Genomic DNA, 17805 nt, shown 5'->3' on the forward strand with positions numbered 1-17805 from the left:
CAACACTGAAACCACAATTGATAGTTTAGGCCAATGTCCACAAGCTCAGGCGGACCTCTCGGCTTTCAATAAGTTCGCGCTCTCCCTCTTCCGTAGAAGACGCCTGTCATACATATCTCTATGAAGCAGTTTCAAGCGCTGTTGTGGCTTTGTGATTTGACACTTGACTGTCACGTAGGTTACCTGGGTTCCAATCTGGCTTAAACAGTGATTTTCATCTTTTGTGCCGGTCGAGGTTTAAATGCGGAGCATTTCTTTGTCGCACGATGTCGTGCTTCGGCGTCGGCCGTGGCACCGTCCACACCCCCACTGCGCATGACCACGTCTCGTGTCTTGTGCTGAATTGATTATGGCGTCTTGATCCCGATCAAACGCTGACGTGTGTACGTTTGGCTCCGGCTACTTACCGTGTTATGACCACCTCTTCAGGTCCTTGGACCCTGGATCACACATCACACCAACTGTAAGTGGACCTGGCACCCATTCGACACCTTGTTGGGATGTGATAATGCTCCTTGAGAACAGTGCTGACTGTTTATTGTTCAGCTCGACCGCTTCCGCGCTAGGCCTAACCGCCGGCCTAGTATGAGTGGAGGCGCCCAGCGCGACGCGGCCAGCGTCGCAGCGGGCGTCGCTGCTGGAGGCGACGCCGCTCGCTCATGGCGTGCTCTACATGCTGACCTTCGTCCCACTGGTTCATCGGCTGACACCTGCGCAGCGGATCTGAAGAAACCATCTTCATGGGAGCCTAAACCTCCACCACTGCCCGATGCGGACTACAAGGTGATTCTTCGGATACGCGGGGGTCTCGACTGTACCAAGTTGCACCCCTGTGTCTTACGACAACTCGTTCTCAAAGCAGTTGGACTTCCCATCAGCAGCCCTGATCAAATCAGGGTCAATCCCACCAGTCACACAGTGCTCGTGAGTACGTCAAGCATGGACCGAGCAGATTTATACCACAACATCCGGACCTTAAAGTTCAACGGAGTCCCCTACGAAGTCGTCACCCACGTTGCCGACCCTGTAGATTCTTGTCGTGGAAGGTTTCATCTCCCTCTGGATTACGCTGACGAGGAAATCCTTCCAACCCTCCAAAGATGTAATCCAGCCATGACCATTGGGGCCGCTCGCCGACTGAGCACCACCGAAACCATCTTGGTTGTTTTCCGTGGCACGCACGTCCCTTTTTACATCAACTACGAAGGCTGCACGCTTCGCTGCCGCCCATTCCGACTGAAGGTGGAAGCCTGCACCCGTTGCCGAAAAATTGGACATCGCCAGGATGTCTGCCCCTCTACTCCCGATGCAATCTGTCACAAGTGCGGACTGAAGGATTCCTCAATGGACCATGAATGTGAACCCGTCTGTGTCGTGTGTGGTGGAGCTCACATCACCGGTTCCCCATTGTGCAAACAGCGTTACAAGACTAAGACACCTAAATACCAGACACCTAAGCCCTCAGAAGTTCCATCATCCCGGACACCGAGCCTTAATCGCTCGCAAGAGCGTGGCCCACAGCGGGGTCGCAGCAAGAGCAAGAGGCGGGGCCCAAACTCGACTCCCAAAGAACTTGACTTCCCGACCCAGTCAACGAACCCCCATTCCACCAGTCATCTGCCAAACCCATTAAAGGTAAGCTGGGCACAGGCAGCTTCCTCTAACTGCTCCTTATCTCAAAACATTAGCCTAGAAAAAGTTCTAGCTGAAAACGCTAGCCTCAAGGCAGAAATTCAAAAGTTAAAGCTCGAGCTACAATCCCGAATGCCCCTTAGCAATCTTTCGCAGCATTCCGAACCACGATCTTTCATTCCTGCTCAATCGCCCCCTGCTGTTGAACCCACGATACCTCTTCCTCCTACTGACATGGACACTACAATGCCTCGAGACACCTCCCAGCTGCCACCCTCAAATAAGCGCAAAACCCCTGCCACACCACGCGAAGAAGAATCTCTCAGCGACACAGTTCTAACTCTTAACGATAGGATAAACGCCCTCGAAAATAAAACACAGAAGAAATTCGCCGTCATTGAAAGTAAGATTTCTCACATAGAGAGCAGATTCACAGCTCAGGAGACGGGCCAAGCTGCCATAAATGACAAACTTGACAAGTTTCTAGATTTTGTACAAACTCAAATGCAGCAGACCACTGCATGGATTGCGGCCGTCACGGCCAATAATCCAAATATAGCCGTACCCGCCTTCTCTCCTACACCCCCTCCCGACAATGGCTGCAAACCCTAATCGCTCGAACTTTGTAGTATGGCAATGGAACTGCAGGGGGTTCCGCAAAAAGAAAGCGACTCTTCAACAATATTTGGCCTCCTGCCCCAAACCCCCTGCAGTCATTGCCCTACAAGAGACCCACGGAAACATAACTTTTCCCGGTTACAGTGTACACCAAACTAAATCTCTAAATTCTCCCGATACTGCAATATTAACGCAAAAACATTTGACGGTAACTCACTCTAATTTCGACGGCGTCGATGTGGAGCACAACTTTTTGGAGGTCCTTCCTTGTAAAACTCAAGAATCGCCTTTATACGTATTAAACGTCTATAGTAGGCCACAGGCGAAACACCATCGCTTCAATACTCTCTTTGCCCGAGCCATTGCGGCCGCGAAACATCACCCTCTCCTAATACTTGGTGATTTTAATGCACCAAATCAAGTATGGGGCCACTCTGTTTCTACACCCAAGGGTAGGGCTTTGTGGGTTCACATACAGGATCACCGCCTCACCCTCCACAACAATATAGACATGCCCACTAGATTAGGTAATAGTGTAGCTAAAGATACATCTCCCGATCTTACACTCAGCCATCGCGTTCACTTTGTCACATGGACCAACCTGAACATTAACTTCGGTAGTGACCACTACATTATTCAAACTACCATACACTTCCGACACAAACCTTTAGCTCCCAAGCGCCTGAGCCTTATTAACTGGAACAAGTTTCGCGAGGCCCGTCACTGCTCGGCGCCTACTGAGATAGATGATATCTCGGAATGGGTACAGCAATTGCACACTGACACAAAAACGCATACCACCATGTTACCACCTGATACGCCTTTTACAATAGTTGACACCCGACTTCTTCACATGTGGGAAGCTAAGCAATCTCTCCTCAAACGCTGGAAGAAGAGGCGACATAATCGCCGACTGAGACTGAGAATTGCGAGACTCGATTTGCAAATTCAGGACTATGCCATACAGCTTGCTTGTCAACAATGGACCCAGAAATGCGAAAGCATGCATGGCCACCTAGACAGCAAGATGACATGGCAGCTCCTGCGGCATTTATTAGACCCTACCATATCACGTACCGCAAATAATCATCACATTAACAAACTACTTCACTCGCACAAAGGTAACTTAAACACTCTTTTTAATGATCTTCGCGACAAACACCTACCCAGCGCGTATCGATACGATGCACCTGACTATATCGGACAACCAAATGATGATCTCAGTAGCCCCATAACGGAGGCTGAGGTTAGACACGCGCTTGCGAACCTTCGCACCTCATCTGCACCAGGCCCTGACCTCGTCAATAATAAACTTCTCCGCAACTTAGATGAAAACTCAATTATAGCCCTCACTAAATTTTTTAACCACTGCTTCGACACTTCTACCTTGCCGGCTGCGTGGAAGGACGCCAGAGTTATTTTCATACCAAAACCTGGTAAGCCCATAAACACAGCCAACCTACGTCCGATTTCCCTCACTTCATGCATCGGAAAAACACTTGAACATGTAATCCTCAACCGCCTTAGCAAATTTATAGAAGAACACAACTTATACCCTCACGAAATGATAGGCTTCCGTAAATCCCTTTCCAGTCAAGATGTCATGCTTCGACTGAAGCATGACATCATTATCCCTAACTCTAGCCTCGATACTCAAGCAATTCTCAGTCTCGATCTCCATGGGGCTTTTAACAACGTCAGCCACACTGCCATATTGAGTGAACTGAGCGCTATAGGCGTTGGTAAAAAGATTCATGATTACATATCTGCGTTCCTTTCGAACCGTACGGCAACTATTTACATTGGGTCTGAACACTCTTGTTCTTACTCCTTGGGGAGTTTCGGCACACCTCAAGGATCAGTGTTATCACCTTTCCTTTTTAACATCGCGATGATGCCGCTGGCTCGAACGCTGAGATCCATATCAGATCTCAAATTTTCACTTTATGCAGATGATATTACCCTCTGGATGACAGGCGGCTCCGATGGTCACATTCAGGAAACTCTGCAGACTGCTGCTGACAGGGTGGTGGTTTGTGCGGGTAACATGAATCTGACCTGTTCACCCACTAAATCTGAACTGCTCCTCCTTCCTGCCCATCGGGGCTCTGAAAAGCACATCTCTGATATACAAATAACACTGAACAATACACCCGTGCCTAAAGTTGACAGACTCAGGGTGCTTGGACTACACATACAACGAAATCGACTAAACACACACACCATTAAAGCACTTCAAACAACTGTGGACCACACTCTACGCCTTATAGGCAGGATATCTAATAAGCATGGCGGGCTACGAGAGGCAGAGCTCCTCCGCCTCATCCAAGCCTTCGTCCTCAATAAAGTGACTTATTCTCTCCCTTATCTGTTCCTTCTGAGAAGAGAACAAAATAACGTAGACACTTTGTTACGTAAAATCTACAAATTCGCTCTCGGAGTCCCCATTCGAACGTCCACCGCACGGCTCATGGAGACAGGCACATTGAACACCTTAACTGAACTTATTGAAGCACACTTAACTTCACAATATGCTCGTCTTTCCAACACACAGACCGGAAGATACATACTCGATACCCTCAGTATCAGGCCAACTCCAACCACTAACGCCAAACACACTATTCCGCGTGAAATACACAAGAATCTACTCATTCCGCCGCTCCCTAAAAACATGCACCCTGTGCACCACGAGCAACGTCGACGACAGCGTGCAAAAACTCTCGAAAAACGATTTTCTACTTCTAAAGAAGTGCTCTACGTTGACGCTGCCGAATACAGTACTCGTCCTTTTTTCGCCCTCTCAGTTGTGAATTCGCTAGGTCAGATATCTGCTGCTGCTTCTATTTCTGCTTCCTCTTCTGAGGAGGCGGAAGAAGCAGCCATAGCTCTGGCCCTTACAGTTCCAAATTATTCACTTATTATTAGTGATTCAAAAACTGCCATCTACAATTTTGGAGCGGGTAGGGTGTCCAAAACAGCCCTCTCCCTCCTTTTGGCCCATCCCCCGCAACAAGACACGGCTTTAATATGGACTCCCGCGCACGCGGGCCTTGCCGGTAACGAGGCGGCTCACGCCAGCGCCCGAGGATTTACGTTCCGGGCGCAGGCGCTGGAAGAGCCAGGCCCCGTTTCGACAACGGCACCGTTTGCTGCGCGGGATCGCCTTTTAACATTTCACGACATCTGTAGTCACTACCGCCTTGGTCGTTTATCCTTACCGCCGCTAACGTCGAAATCCATACGAAGGCGCGAAGTACTGTGGCGACAGCTGCAGACTCACACCTTTCCTTCTCCTTACATTCTTCACCTCATGTACCCTTCTCTTTACCCGTCCTCCTCCTGTAAATATTGCCCCGCACAGAAAGCAAATCTTAATCATATCATGTGGGGGTGCCCTAAGCACCCCCCTCCACCGTCCCTTCGAAAACTAATTAGTAATGAGGAGCAGTGGGAGGCTGCCATGCGCAGCTTGAAACCCGACGTCCAGGAGGCCATCCTGGGTTGGGCAGAGAGGGTTGCGGAGGACTATCGAGCGTAGCAATCTCTCCTCATCTCTCTTCCATTGCACCTTTCCTTTACAAAGGAAAATAAAGTTTATACCTACCTACCTGTGCTGAATTCTCGCGTCTCGTTCAGAGACGCGTATGCCCACGTCTCGGGCCGGCCCAGGAAGACCAACACCTGCAAAACTCTCGCCCCCTTCTCCTCTTTTCTCGTCTCATAAGGCCGACGCAGGTAGCGTCTGCATGTAGAAAAAAAAAATCGCCAGATCCTTCGTACCTGGGAATCGACGGTATGCAAAGCATGCGGTGGGAAAATTGGCTGTTCCCGCTGCACAACTGTTAAATCGCGCGTTAAGAATTCACTGAAGGGCGTCTTTACTTGGCTTTCACTTGACGTTGAAGAGAACGCTTCCCCTTCGTGCGGGCGGAATTGTTTTTCTGGGACATGGGTTTTCTAATGCTTAGGTGTTAACACTTCAAAAGTTTATCCTCGCCATTGCTGTGTTGATGTAGACTGTCAATTCACATGTGGTGCGTACCCACATACCATGGCCCGTGGCACGTGGTTAGTTGCCACAAAACCTACACGACTCAGAGAAAGGGCCCGTTAATAATTTTCTTCATAAAGTTGTGACAGGCTATAAATGAATGAACGGATGAATAGCTAAAGTTTATTAAGAGTCAGCATGCGAATTCTTATTTACAACAACTTAGACGACAACAATGAGAGAGCACAGACGTGGAGGCCTAGATAGATAGATAGATAGATAGATAGATAGATAGATAGATAGATAGATAGATAGATAGATAGATAGATAGATCTATCGTCGGCTAGATCTATTGACTTCCTCAAAACAAGTATGGTTCTGTTCTAGCCTTTAGGAACACAAGTCCGCATGTCGAAACGTCGGCTTGATACAACGCCCCTTTACGGGTTTTCCATCGCATAATCTTAGCAACGCTAGCAAAATCTCGGCATTAGTAGCAGAACTTCACTAGGCGGAACACTAGATCCACTGGTGATTCCAGCGTTTCGTCACCAGTCCAAGGCGTGCACTTTACTCTAAAACACCCACCTTTCCCGGTACTGAACCAAATTAGGCAATGATTGCTACTGAGACAAAATCTTGAACCTTGTTGTGACGCGGAAACGTGTGCATCGAAGATAAAAAATTTTCCAACAAAAGCAACTCGTGCAGTACCCATTCCAGATGGGTATTCGGGTGTTGACGCTGAGTATGAGAGGCTTCGGGCAATACGACGCCGATCTGAAAGAAGATATCGCAGGTCGGGTAATTTAGAAGATTTCAAGGTTGCACAGAAAGTGCATTCTGCAATGCATAACCAACTGCAGAAGCTTTCAACCAAAAGGTGGCAAGATTTATGTGCCTCACTTTCTCCATTTACCTCGGCGCCTCAACTGTGGAACATGGTACGCGCCCTCCGACAGCCAGTAGTTCACTCGAGACCACTACAGGCTCTAGCGCTGTCTCGAGGAGTTAGCGAACGTGTGATTGCCGAAGAATTTTGCGATCTTATACTGAGAAATGGAGAGACCACCCAAACTAGCGAATATAAATCCTCAGCAGAATCAGCTTCGGCGGTTGTAACAAAGTTCTCTGCGATCAGTTCATCAGATCTGGATGACTGCTTCACACCAGAGGAGCTCCAATATGTGCTGTCTTCAGTAAAACGAACAAGTTCACCAGGAACAGATGGAGTTACATACACTGCTCTTGCTAATTTGTGCAAGAAAGGAAAATTACACCCGTTGGACATCTATAATAAAAGTTGGCAAGAAGAAAAAGTTCCGGAAAGTTGGAAGATATCAAAAGTAGTACCATTGCTAAAGCTAGGGAAGAGCCCTATGCAGTTGGACTCGTTTAGGCCGGTTAGTTTGACAAGTTGTTTTTCAAAAGTGATGGAAAAAATGATCATGGTGGCAAGACATGAAAAAACTACTACCAGAAAGCATAGCCGGCTTCAGAAGAGGTAGATGTACAATGGACTGCATTATGGATTTGGTCACAGATGTGGAAAATCAACGAACGCAAGGAAACATCACTGTCGCTGTATTCCTTGATGTACACCGAGCATACGACACAGTGAGTCCCGTTCACGTTCTGGAAGGCCTGTCGTTACAGGGATTCAAGGGCAAGATACTGCGTTGGATCGCTGACTTCCTGAATCACCAGAAAATTTTTGTAGTTACGCAGGAGGGCCCAACGTCAGAACATGTCGTCAACCAAGGAGTGCCACAGGGCAGCGTGCTAAGCCCTACTCTCTTTAATGCAGTCATGGCGCAGCTCCCGTATAATATTCCACCTAACATCAGATGTTCAGTATATGCTGATGATATAAGTATATGGACGTCTGGTTCATCGTTATTGGATGTACAACAAACGCTACAAGAAGGATTGGATTATGTAGACCGTTTTCTAAAAAAAAAAAGAGGTATGGCACTGAGTCTGGCTAAAACAGCCATACTTCCGTTTACATTAAAAAGACCTGGAAATTTCCAGATTATTCTGCAAAATCAGCCTATTCAAATTGTTAAAACTCATAAATTCTTGGGAGTAATTTTAGACCGGAGGCTAACATGTTCGCCTCATGTCCAGTCCCTTGAACAAAAAGTGAATCAGGCCATTCGAATCCTCCGGCATCTCTGCAGGGCCAAATGGGGTGGTACTACAAAGTCGTTATTAGCCCTGAATGTTGCCTGGATACGCCCCATCGTAACTTACTCACTGCCTCTGCTGCACGGACTTCCAGCCTCCACCGAAAGGAGACTTCACTTGTTATTGGCAAGGAGCTTGAGGGTATGTCTGGGTTTACCACGGTCAACTTCCAGTGCTTTAGTGTATGCGGAGTCTCGAGAGCCACCTTTGACAGTACTCCGAACTAAAGAAACATCTCGAAATTTATTTAGAATTTTCACGCAACATGAAAGTCATTTTTTATCTGGTGCACTAACACAAAGGATGGCAACGAGACTACAGGATACTATATCATAATTTCAAGCAGTAGTACCAGAATTTAAACAATGGAAACTTTCAAAACCACCTTGGACACTGCCACTTCTCAACGTTATCCGTGAAATAGACGGCATAGAGAAGAAAGCAGAGATGGCACCTCTAGTAGCGGCACAGTTGGTACCTAATCAGCTTCATGTAATGCATAATGAAAAAACGAAGATATATACAGACGGATCATGCCCTGAAGAAGCGTCAGCCTGTGCGGTCTTTATACCCGAAGTTCAGAAAAAGAAGATGTACAAATTATCGCACAAATCTTCATCGACGACAGCAGAATTGGTGGTTATCTTTGAAGCAGTTAAGCTTATTTGCAAGAATCCTGAGCCACGAAAATGGGTGATATGCACTGATAGCAAACCTGCTCTTCAGCTAATAAGAAATGTGAGATCACCTTACAAAAATGGTGAAATAGCACAGTGTATTGCAGAAACTGTGGAATATGCCTCATCGCAGGGTCACAACATCGTATTCCAATGGATACCCAGCCACATTGGAATAAAGGGAAATGAAGAGGCTAATAGCTTCGCGAAGAAAGCATTAAAGGAAGGACGGGATTGCGCAATCCCTATGTCTGGGGTGGATATTCGACATTTTATATCGCAAGGAGCTAACCATTGTTCGATGGAGAAGTGGTTTGAGAGCCCTAAATCAAAGGAAACGCTAGTTTTTGAAGTTGATCCACAGAGAAAATTTTCCATAGCTACAGACTTTCTATGACACCTAGAGACATTAATCCACCGTCTTCGATTGGAAGTAGCATACACAAACAGCTTCTTACACAAGATACATCGATCCAACTCACCGGAATGCCATTGTGGTCATGCACAAGAAAATGTTCACCATATTCTTTTGGAGTGAGTTAGATACGCGAATGAAAGAGAAAAATGAAAGAACAAACTAGCAAGTTTGGACAGACGGCCCCTCACAATAAAGAAACTACTTGGATCATGGCCTGAGATGCATCTCCAGAAAAAGGCAATAATCTTCCTGACAGACTTTTTAGTGGAGACCAGACTGGACAAGTGCCTATGACAGACAGCCAGAGATGGGTATATGTAAAATGTGGTGATGTATATAGTGACAGTAGAATAGTAAGGTGTGCGTGTAAATAGTTTATGACTGAGTGAACTGCGCGAAGAAAACTGTGTATTGGCATGATATTTGAACTAGTTTCAGTGTGCTAAAACGTTTTCTTTTCTTTTCCGTATTGTTAATTTTTCGGGTACCGTTCTGTATTATTATTTTATTTCTCCCTGCAGAACTTTGTGATATGGAGTAGCCGAGGCAATAGGTACCTCAACCTCTCCACAGCAAAACAGTTAAAACAGAACAGAACGGCTGCCTGCTTAATCGAGATTCCTTTCAGGTCATGTTGAATTTTTCTCCGAATGCTCGATCTCCGTAATACATATTAAAAATAGTTATTCGAGATGGAGCAAAATGGTAGAGAGATACACTTTGTCGAAATGACAAGCTAGATAGTCTGCCTAAAGGGCCCCTACACTACTACAACTTCAAAGATGACAGAGTGACTTCTTTCTTGCTTTCATTACTCTTGATACAGATGATATGGTCTCATCGCCACCTACTTATTCATAAAGCACTTTTACGACATAAGAATTAAGCGCGGAGAATGTCAAAACAAAAAATGGCAGATCCCACGTAGCTTAACTGGGAATCGACGTTATGCGTAGCATGCGTGTGGAGGGACGTCAGCTACACGCAGCACACGCAGTAACAAGTTTGAACTGTGGTAGGCACGTGATGGTGGTTACGTGCGCATGGAAAGCTACTACACTCACATCTGTGAGGTATCTGTGACGTTCTTGTGTCGACGAGTCATGAACACGCCTCCTTAGCTCAAGCCAAATCACCGTGAAATGTCAGAACCATTAGCAGAAGTATAGCTGTCTTTATAATCATCTGCTACTGCAATGATGAGGGGCCTAGGTACACTGAAACCTTGTATTTTTATTCAGAGGCCGTGACCAAGGTATGACGTGTAGTTAGTTGCTTGAAATTGTTGATGTCTGTTACGAAGAAGTCGACCATGACACCTACGTTCCTCGTTGTCGGCACGATCTCTTGGGAGGTGCTGTTTACATCGAAAACGTCGTTCATGCATTGTGTCAGCTATGTCTGGTTGTATTTCTAAACAACCACATTAAAGTCGCCAGCATTGATGAGAATTGGTAAGCTGATAGGTAGTGCTTCTGCAAGCTAGGATGACGGCTATGGACACTGCTAGACAAATGAGCTTCGGCGGATGGTGATTCACTACAATTTTTGTTATGTAGACGTGACAGTTCTATGACAGAAGTACGCATGTACATTTAATAAGCTTGGGTAGCCAGCACTGCAACCACAATTGACGTTTCACGAACATTACGATCTACGTGAAAACTAGTTTTGAGACCAATCGTGGCTCTGTCGTAGAATCTTGATTGTCACGCAGCCTGTGGGCTTCAATTCCGGCTGCGAGCATAATATTTATTGTATGTGTTCATTGCGTCAATGATCCCGATACCAGACTTCAGGGTCGAAATAGGGCCGACCTAGTGGGCGCCCAGCGCGCCTCACAAAATGCCAACCAAAACTGAACACTTGCACAACAAAAAATGAAAAAAAAAATATGTGTAAATAAATGACTGTGCGAAATAACCAAGAAAAATCACAATATATGACCACCCACACCATCTGCCCTTCAATCCATCCGTGAATCTCTTAGTCCGTCCATTCATCTCGCCATCGGCCTATTTACCCGTCCGTGCATGCGTCCTACCATCTGTGCACACGTCCACTTGTCCATCCGTCCATCCGTACGTTCGTGCGCCCACCTGTTCATCCTTTATGCCAGCCGGTCACTGCAGCATAGGCATTGTGGGCGTTAGGACCTATAGCTTCGCCCACTCACCATCCTTCACTTCGTGAAGATGCACCGATTTTTCTTAACGCTCTCAAAATAAAGTTACGAATGTCTGTTCGCGCCGTTACTTGACTGTTTTAAACTTTCAATCACCTTCAGTGAACTGCGCTTTACTAAAGTTTATCTTAACCAGGAGTGAGAACTGTAGCGAAGGAGTACATATGTGAAATTTACAAAATTGAATATGCCCGACCGCGGTGATCTTCTGACTAAGGTACTCGGCTGCAGCAAAAGAGAGGATACTTGGACTGATTGGTATTGCATTTTTGAAATAAATATACTTTCTTAGTGCGCAAAAAATATTTCAGAGGGAAGATATAGCAAAGAGATGGGACAGAGCGCACACTTACAACCAATGTTATTTGCCAGATGGCGGGAATACATATCTATCCAAGAAAACGAGGAGATCATACACAGATGAAAGGACAAATGATGGCGCATGCGCCAGACCACCTTCCTCCAACCTTGAAATGACAACCTAACTGAGAAGATACTCGTACTCGTTATCCGACAGATTGACGGACGGGGCATTTACACACTCAGTTCCTGCTTCGCGAATCAAAAAAGCTTTATATAATTCACGTTGTACCTTGCCATTACTTGGCATTCATCAAAATTCAGTGTGCACCCACAATTTGCACAGTGACTTGCCAAGTGGCTGCTCACTGATCCGCGCATCAGATTTGCGTGCTCCCTAAGGCGATCGTTCAGACAGCGCCCCGTCTGACCAATGTAGTATCAACCACATGATAAATAAACCAGATACACAGCGCTTATAATGAATTCCATAAACATCTTTGCGTGCTTCGTATTGCACCCAACATATAAAGATCCGTCGTAGTTAACTCTTCTACAAAAAGAGCTTAGCTTGTTTTTTGCCGTGAAGACAACCTTTACTCCAGTTTTCTCAACGATTCTTTTTAAGCAGTGCGAAACTTTGTGCACATAAGGAATGGCAGATACTTTCGGCTTCTGCTGGTCCTGAGATGCATGCCGTGCCTGCTTTCCCTGCTTAAATACATTCAGAAGTGATTCTGAAATGCCCGAGAAAAGGTGATCAGGAAAGCCTGCTTTCCTAAGTCTCTAAACTTGGTGGCCAAAACTGCTCTGAACCTGGTGATGGCAAGACCTTGACAATGATGTCATCATACATGCTTTGATAATTCCTCGCCTAACAAGCTTGGAGTGTGCTGAACTGAAGGGTAACAGGGCCTCCTTGGAGCGGGGAGCGTATTGCCAGCAAACGTGTTCTGGCAGAAACATAAGCTCCAGGTCCAAAAATCTGAGTCGGTTATTGTCAGGGAACTACGTCTTCAGCTGCAGATTGGTCATGTTCTCAGAAAAAATTCTAAAATTCTCGTCAGCGCGCTGCCTTGTGTCACACTGTTCTGCACTATAAAAGACTAAAAAATCCTCAACGTATCAGAATACCTTAACGGTATGTGTCTCAGCAAGCCTTGCTTGTATGCGTTTGTCATAACGAGCCAATACTGCCACTGAGGACTGGAGCTGAACAAAAAATAAAACACACGCCCTGCCTTTGAATGTACCATTTGTCATTTCTCGTGACGAACGTCGACTGTAAATAAAAGTTCAGAAGTTCAAGAAAGCTATCTACGTCATTTCCACAAAGTTTACAAAAAAAAAAACAACATCACCACATCGCTGGATGCACTCTTTCACCCCCTGGCTCAGAATGTCCTGCGGTAGGGAATAAAATGAGTCCTTAACGTCCACGAAAATGCACAGGCATTTGGGGGACACCTATCACGTAGAAAGTCTGAGAGGTCTTGGAATTTTCCTATTATTAACGGATATTCAATGGTCAGGGCTGTTATATGCATTTGTAGATACTTTCCAACAAGGTTTTGCCAGCAGTCACGCTCTCGCTCTATCTTCCTTGTCAAAACGTTCCCTGCGCACTAAGAAAGTATTTTATTTAAAAAATTCAATTCCAACCAGCCCGAGTATATTTCGCAGTATACTCTTTCGCAGTATACTTGAAGTACATCGGGCTCTTTTCCCTACCCTGCCTGGTCGAGACAGGCGTGCATAAGTTTGATCGTTGATGCAACGTGCAAAGTCATGCTTTACGCCTTTTCGGTGAACAATTCCTACCTACCACCGGAAGTTTCACGCCTTTTTGGTGAACTGCTACCTTCCCGGGGCCACAAGAAAATGTGCAAGATGCTTAAAGGAGAGGCTTGAAGACAGGTGAGATTCTTCCCGAATTTTCTTCTTGCCATTAACCTGAAGCAGGGCCCCTTCAAGAAAGTGAAGAAAATGTTCCAGCAGTATCTGCGGGAGGCCTCGCAAACTGCTGTGTTTTTTTGGCGTTCCATGGCAATTAGGCTACCAAAGAAAAAAAATTGAAATCGCCCTTTTTGGGGCAGAAAGTGGTCGTTCTTAGCAACGAAAAGATTCCAAATAACGTGGAGTGCCTTCTGGAACTCGCACCAAAATACTGTGTCCATCCGAGGCTTGAGAAGACTGAATTGGTCAGTCTCGTCAGGCAGGCTTCGGTAAGAACAAAAGCTGGTGAATTCGAGAGCTGCGTTCAACAGGGAACCGAGTGTCTGCCCAAGGAATCCATGAGAGAAGGAACTTCAAAAATTCCGCATGTAGTGTCTGCTCTTGAAAAAGCGGACATCAAGCTACTCCAGTCCGACAAGGAAGCTGGATTTGTCCTGGTTCCCAAAACACTCTATGAAGAAAAGGTGGTAGTAGCCTTATAAGGCAACTTCAGAGAACTGCCGAAAGTAGCTCCGGCAAAAGTAAAGTGAGAAGCTGAGAAGCTGTGTGAAATAGCAGGGCTGACTAGATTGGCCCTGTCGGTGATGACGTGCAAAGATACAAGCCTTTCTGTCTTCTTCACTGCCAAGACACACAAGAAACTGTGTCCTTTTTTGGTCATCGTATCGGAGCGTGACTCCTGGCAAAAGCTTGTTGGAAAGTATCTACAAATGCATATTACAGCCCTGACCATTCAAGATCCGTTCATCATAAGAAAAACCCAGGACATCTCAGACTTTCTACGTGATAGATGCCCCCCAAATGACTGTGCGTTTTCCGTGGACGTTAAGGACTTATTTTATTCCGAACCTCAAGACCTTCTGTGTTAGGAGGTGAAATAGTGCATCCAGCGATATGGTGAAGTTGTTTTTTGTAAACTTTGTGGAACTGACGTAGATAGCTTTCTTGAACTTCTGAACATTTATTTGCAGTCGACGTTCATCACGAGAAATGACAAATGGTACATTCAAAGGCAGGGCGTGTGTATTATTTCTTGTTCAGCTCCAGTCCTCAGTGACATTATTGGCTCGTTATGACAAACGTATACAAGCAAGGCTTGCTGAGACACATACCGTTAAGGTATTCTGATACGTTGATGAATTTTTAGTGTTTTATAGTGCAGAACAGTGTGAAACAAGGCAGCACGCTGACGAGATTTTTAGAATTTTTTCTGAGAACATGACCAATCTGCAGCTGAAGACGTAGTTCCCTGACAATAACCGACTTAGATTTTTGGACCTGGAGCTTATGTTTCTGCCAGAACACGTTTGCTGGCAATACGCTCCCCGCTCCAAGAAGGCCCTGTTACCCTTCAGTTCAGCACACTCCAAGCTTGTTAGGCGAGGAATTATCAAAGCATGTATGATGACATCATTGTCAAGGTCTTGCCATCAGCAGGTTCAGAGCAGTTTTGGCAACCAAGTTAAGAGATTTAGGAAAGCAGGCTTTCCTGATCACCTTTTCTCGGACATTTCAGTATCACTTCTGAATGTATTTAAGCAGGGCAAGCAGGCACGACATGCATCTCAGGACCAGCAGAAGCCGAAAGTATCTGCCATTCTTTATGTTCACAAAGTTTCGCACTGCTTAAAAAGAATCGTTGAGAAAACTGGAGTAAAGGTTGTCTTCACGGCAAAAGCAAGCTGAGCTCTCTTTGTAGAAGAGTTAACTACGACGGATCTTTATATGTTGGGTGCAATGCAAAGCACGCAAAGATGTTTATGGAATTTATTATAAGCACTGTGTATCTGGTTTATTTATCATGTAGTTGATACTACATTGGTCAGACGGGGTGTTGTCTGAACGATCGCCTTAGGGAGCACGCAAATCTGATACGCGGATCAGTGAGCAGCCACTTGGCAAGTCTCTGTGCGAATCGTGGGTGCACACCGAAGTTTGATGAATGCCAAGTAATGGCAAGGTATAACGTGAATTATATGAAGCTTTTTTGATTCGCAAAACAGGAACTGAGTGTGTAAATGCCCCGTCCGTCAATCTGTCGGATAACCAGTACGAGTATCTTCTCAGTTAGGTTGTCATTTCAAGGTTGGAGGAAGGTGGTCTGGCGCATGCGCCATCATTTGTCCTTTCGTCTGTGTATGATCTCCTCGTTTTCTTGGATGGATATGTATTCCCACCATCTGGCAAATAACATTGGTTGTAAGTGTGCGCTCTGTCCCATCTCTCTGCTATATCTTCCCTCTGAAACATTTTCAGCGCACTAAGAAAGTAAAAAAAAAACTAGGCTGCAGACCCGGAGGTGATGCAGGAAATCCCGGTGGTGGCTGCTGCATTTTGGATGGAGGCGAAAATGCTGTAGGACCGTGTGCTCAGATTTGGGTGCATGAGATCCCTTGGTGGTCAAAATTTCTGGAGCACTCCACCACTGCGTCTCTCATAATCATATGGTGGTTTCGCAACGTTAAACCCTAAATATAAATAAACAAATATCAGTAAAATTGGATAGCCATCACTGCATTCACGATGAGCACTTCACGAAAATTACGGTCTATTTAAAAAGCAGTTATGAGACCTGGCATGGCTCTGTGGTTGAATACTTGGTGGCCACGCAGAAAGACGGGGTTCGATTCTGGCGGGAACCTTCACCTTTCCCTTTACTTTCGTCGTTACAACGCAGCTGATGAGAACTTTCCCTTAACGCTCACGTATAATATTACCCATGTGCGTTCTCGCTTTCCCTAACTAGATATTAACTGTCTGTAAGAGATATTAACCTGCGGCACATACCCGCCCGAGAATACGTGCCATTGTTTCGCGGGAAGTGTTTGACGACGTAAGTGACGGATTGTGACTCATGTCATGACCAGTAAGTCGTCTTCATCAAACCATCTTACCCACACATACTAATTTTTCTTTACCCAAGTTAAGGGGGCCATCACGAGATCACCCAGACAGGCGGCTAGATTGATGAATACTTGTACATGGAGACGCCAAAAGTGCTTGTAGTACGCAAAAAAATAGTTCGAATTCAATATTATCTGGGATTTAACGCCACAAAACCACCATATGATTATGACAGACGGCGTAGTAGAGGGCTCCGAAAGTTTCGACTACCTGGGGTGCTTCAACGTACACCCAAACGTGAGCACAGGGGCCTGCAGCATTTTTGCCTCCATCGAATATGCGGCTGCGCGGCCGGTACTCGATCCCGTGGTCAGCAGCCAATTGATTGATTTGTGGGGTTTAACGTCCCAAAATCACCATATCATTATGAGAGACGCCGTAGTGAAGGGCTCCGGAAATTTCGACCACCTGGGGTTCTTTAACGTGTGCCCAAATCTGAGCACACGGGCCTACAACATTTCCGCCTCCATCGGAAATGCAGCCGCCGCAGCCGGGAATCGAACCCGTGACTTGCGGGTCAGCAGCCGAGTACCTTAGCCACTAGACCACCGTGGCGGGGCGTCAGCAGCCGAGTGCTTTCAGGATTTGACACATGTTAGCAAACGTTGCTATATCCGCTTGCACAGTCGAAGACACACAAAATGATCCTAAATCTGATGGTCGCTCATGAGAATCCTGCGAGACAAAAAGGGAACGGATGGGAGATCTGTGGAAAAGGAGCGTAGGTGATAATTCACCACTGACATTTTCATTATATGAACAAATAGAGTGTGTACGCAGGTGACGTCGCCCTAATCATCGTTCTAGCGTCACGAAGTGGCCAAGAAAAGAAAAAGAGAGAAATGACAAGAGATAAAAAGATTCTTTTAACATAGTTTAGGAAACTTTGAGGCACAGTTCTCAATGAGTGTAATACGAGCACTTATCATTCAAT

The 17805-nt window shown here is 45.9% G+C and overlaps 1 protein-coding gene across 1 annotated transcript; it reads left to right on the forward strand.

Annotated features, from left to right (window-relative positions):
* Positions 1-368: 368 nt before the first annotated feature.
* Positions 369-5812, forward strand: LOC142768967 (uncharacterized). The gene is made up of 2 exons (XM_075871632.1): positions 369-463; positions 547-5812. Exon 2 carries the CDS (start codon positions 586-588, stop codon positions 2242-2244), a length of 1659 nt encoding a protein of 552 aa, XP_075727747.1. The 5' UTR covers positions 369-463; positions 547-585; the 3' UTR covers positions 2245-5812.
* Positions 5813-17805: the final 11993 nt, after the last annotated feature.

The sequence above is a fragment of the Rhipicephalus microplus genome, chromosome 8, assembly GCF_043290135.1.
Source record: "Rhipicephalus microplus isolate Deutch F79 chromosome 8, USDA_Rmic, whole genome shotgun sequence".
Lineage (NCBI taxonomy): Eukaryota > Metazoa > Arthropoda > Arachnida > Ixodida > Ixodidae > Rhipicephalus > Rhipicephalus microplus.

Bases quoted from the DNA above. Each gene is read 5' to 3' on its own strand.
- LOC142768967 (XM_075871632.1), top strand. From the start codon at position 586: ATGAGTGGAGGCGCCCAGCGCGACGCGGCCAGCGTCGCAGCGGGCGTC.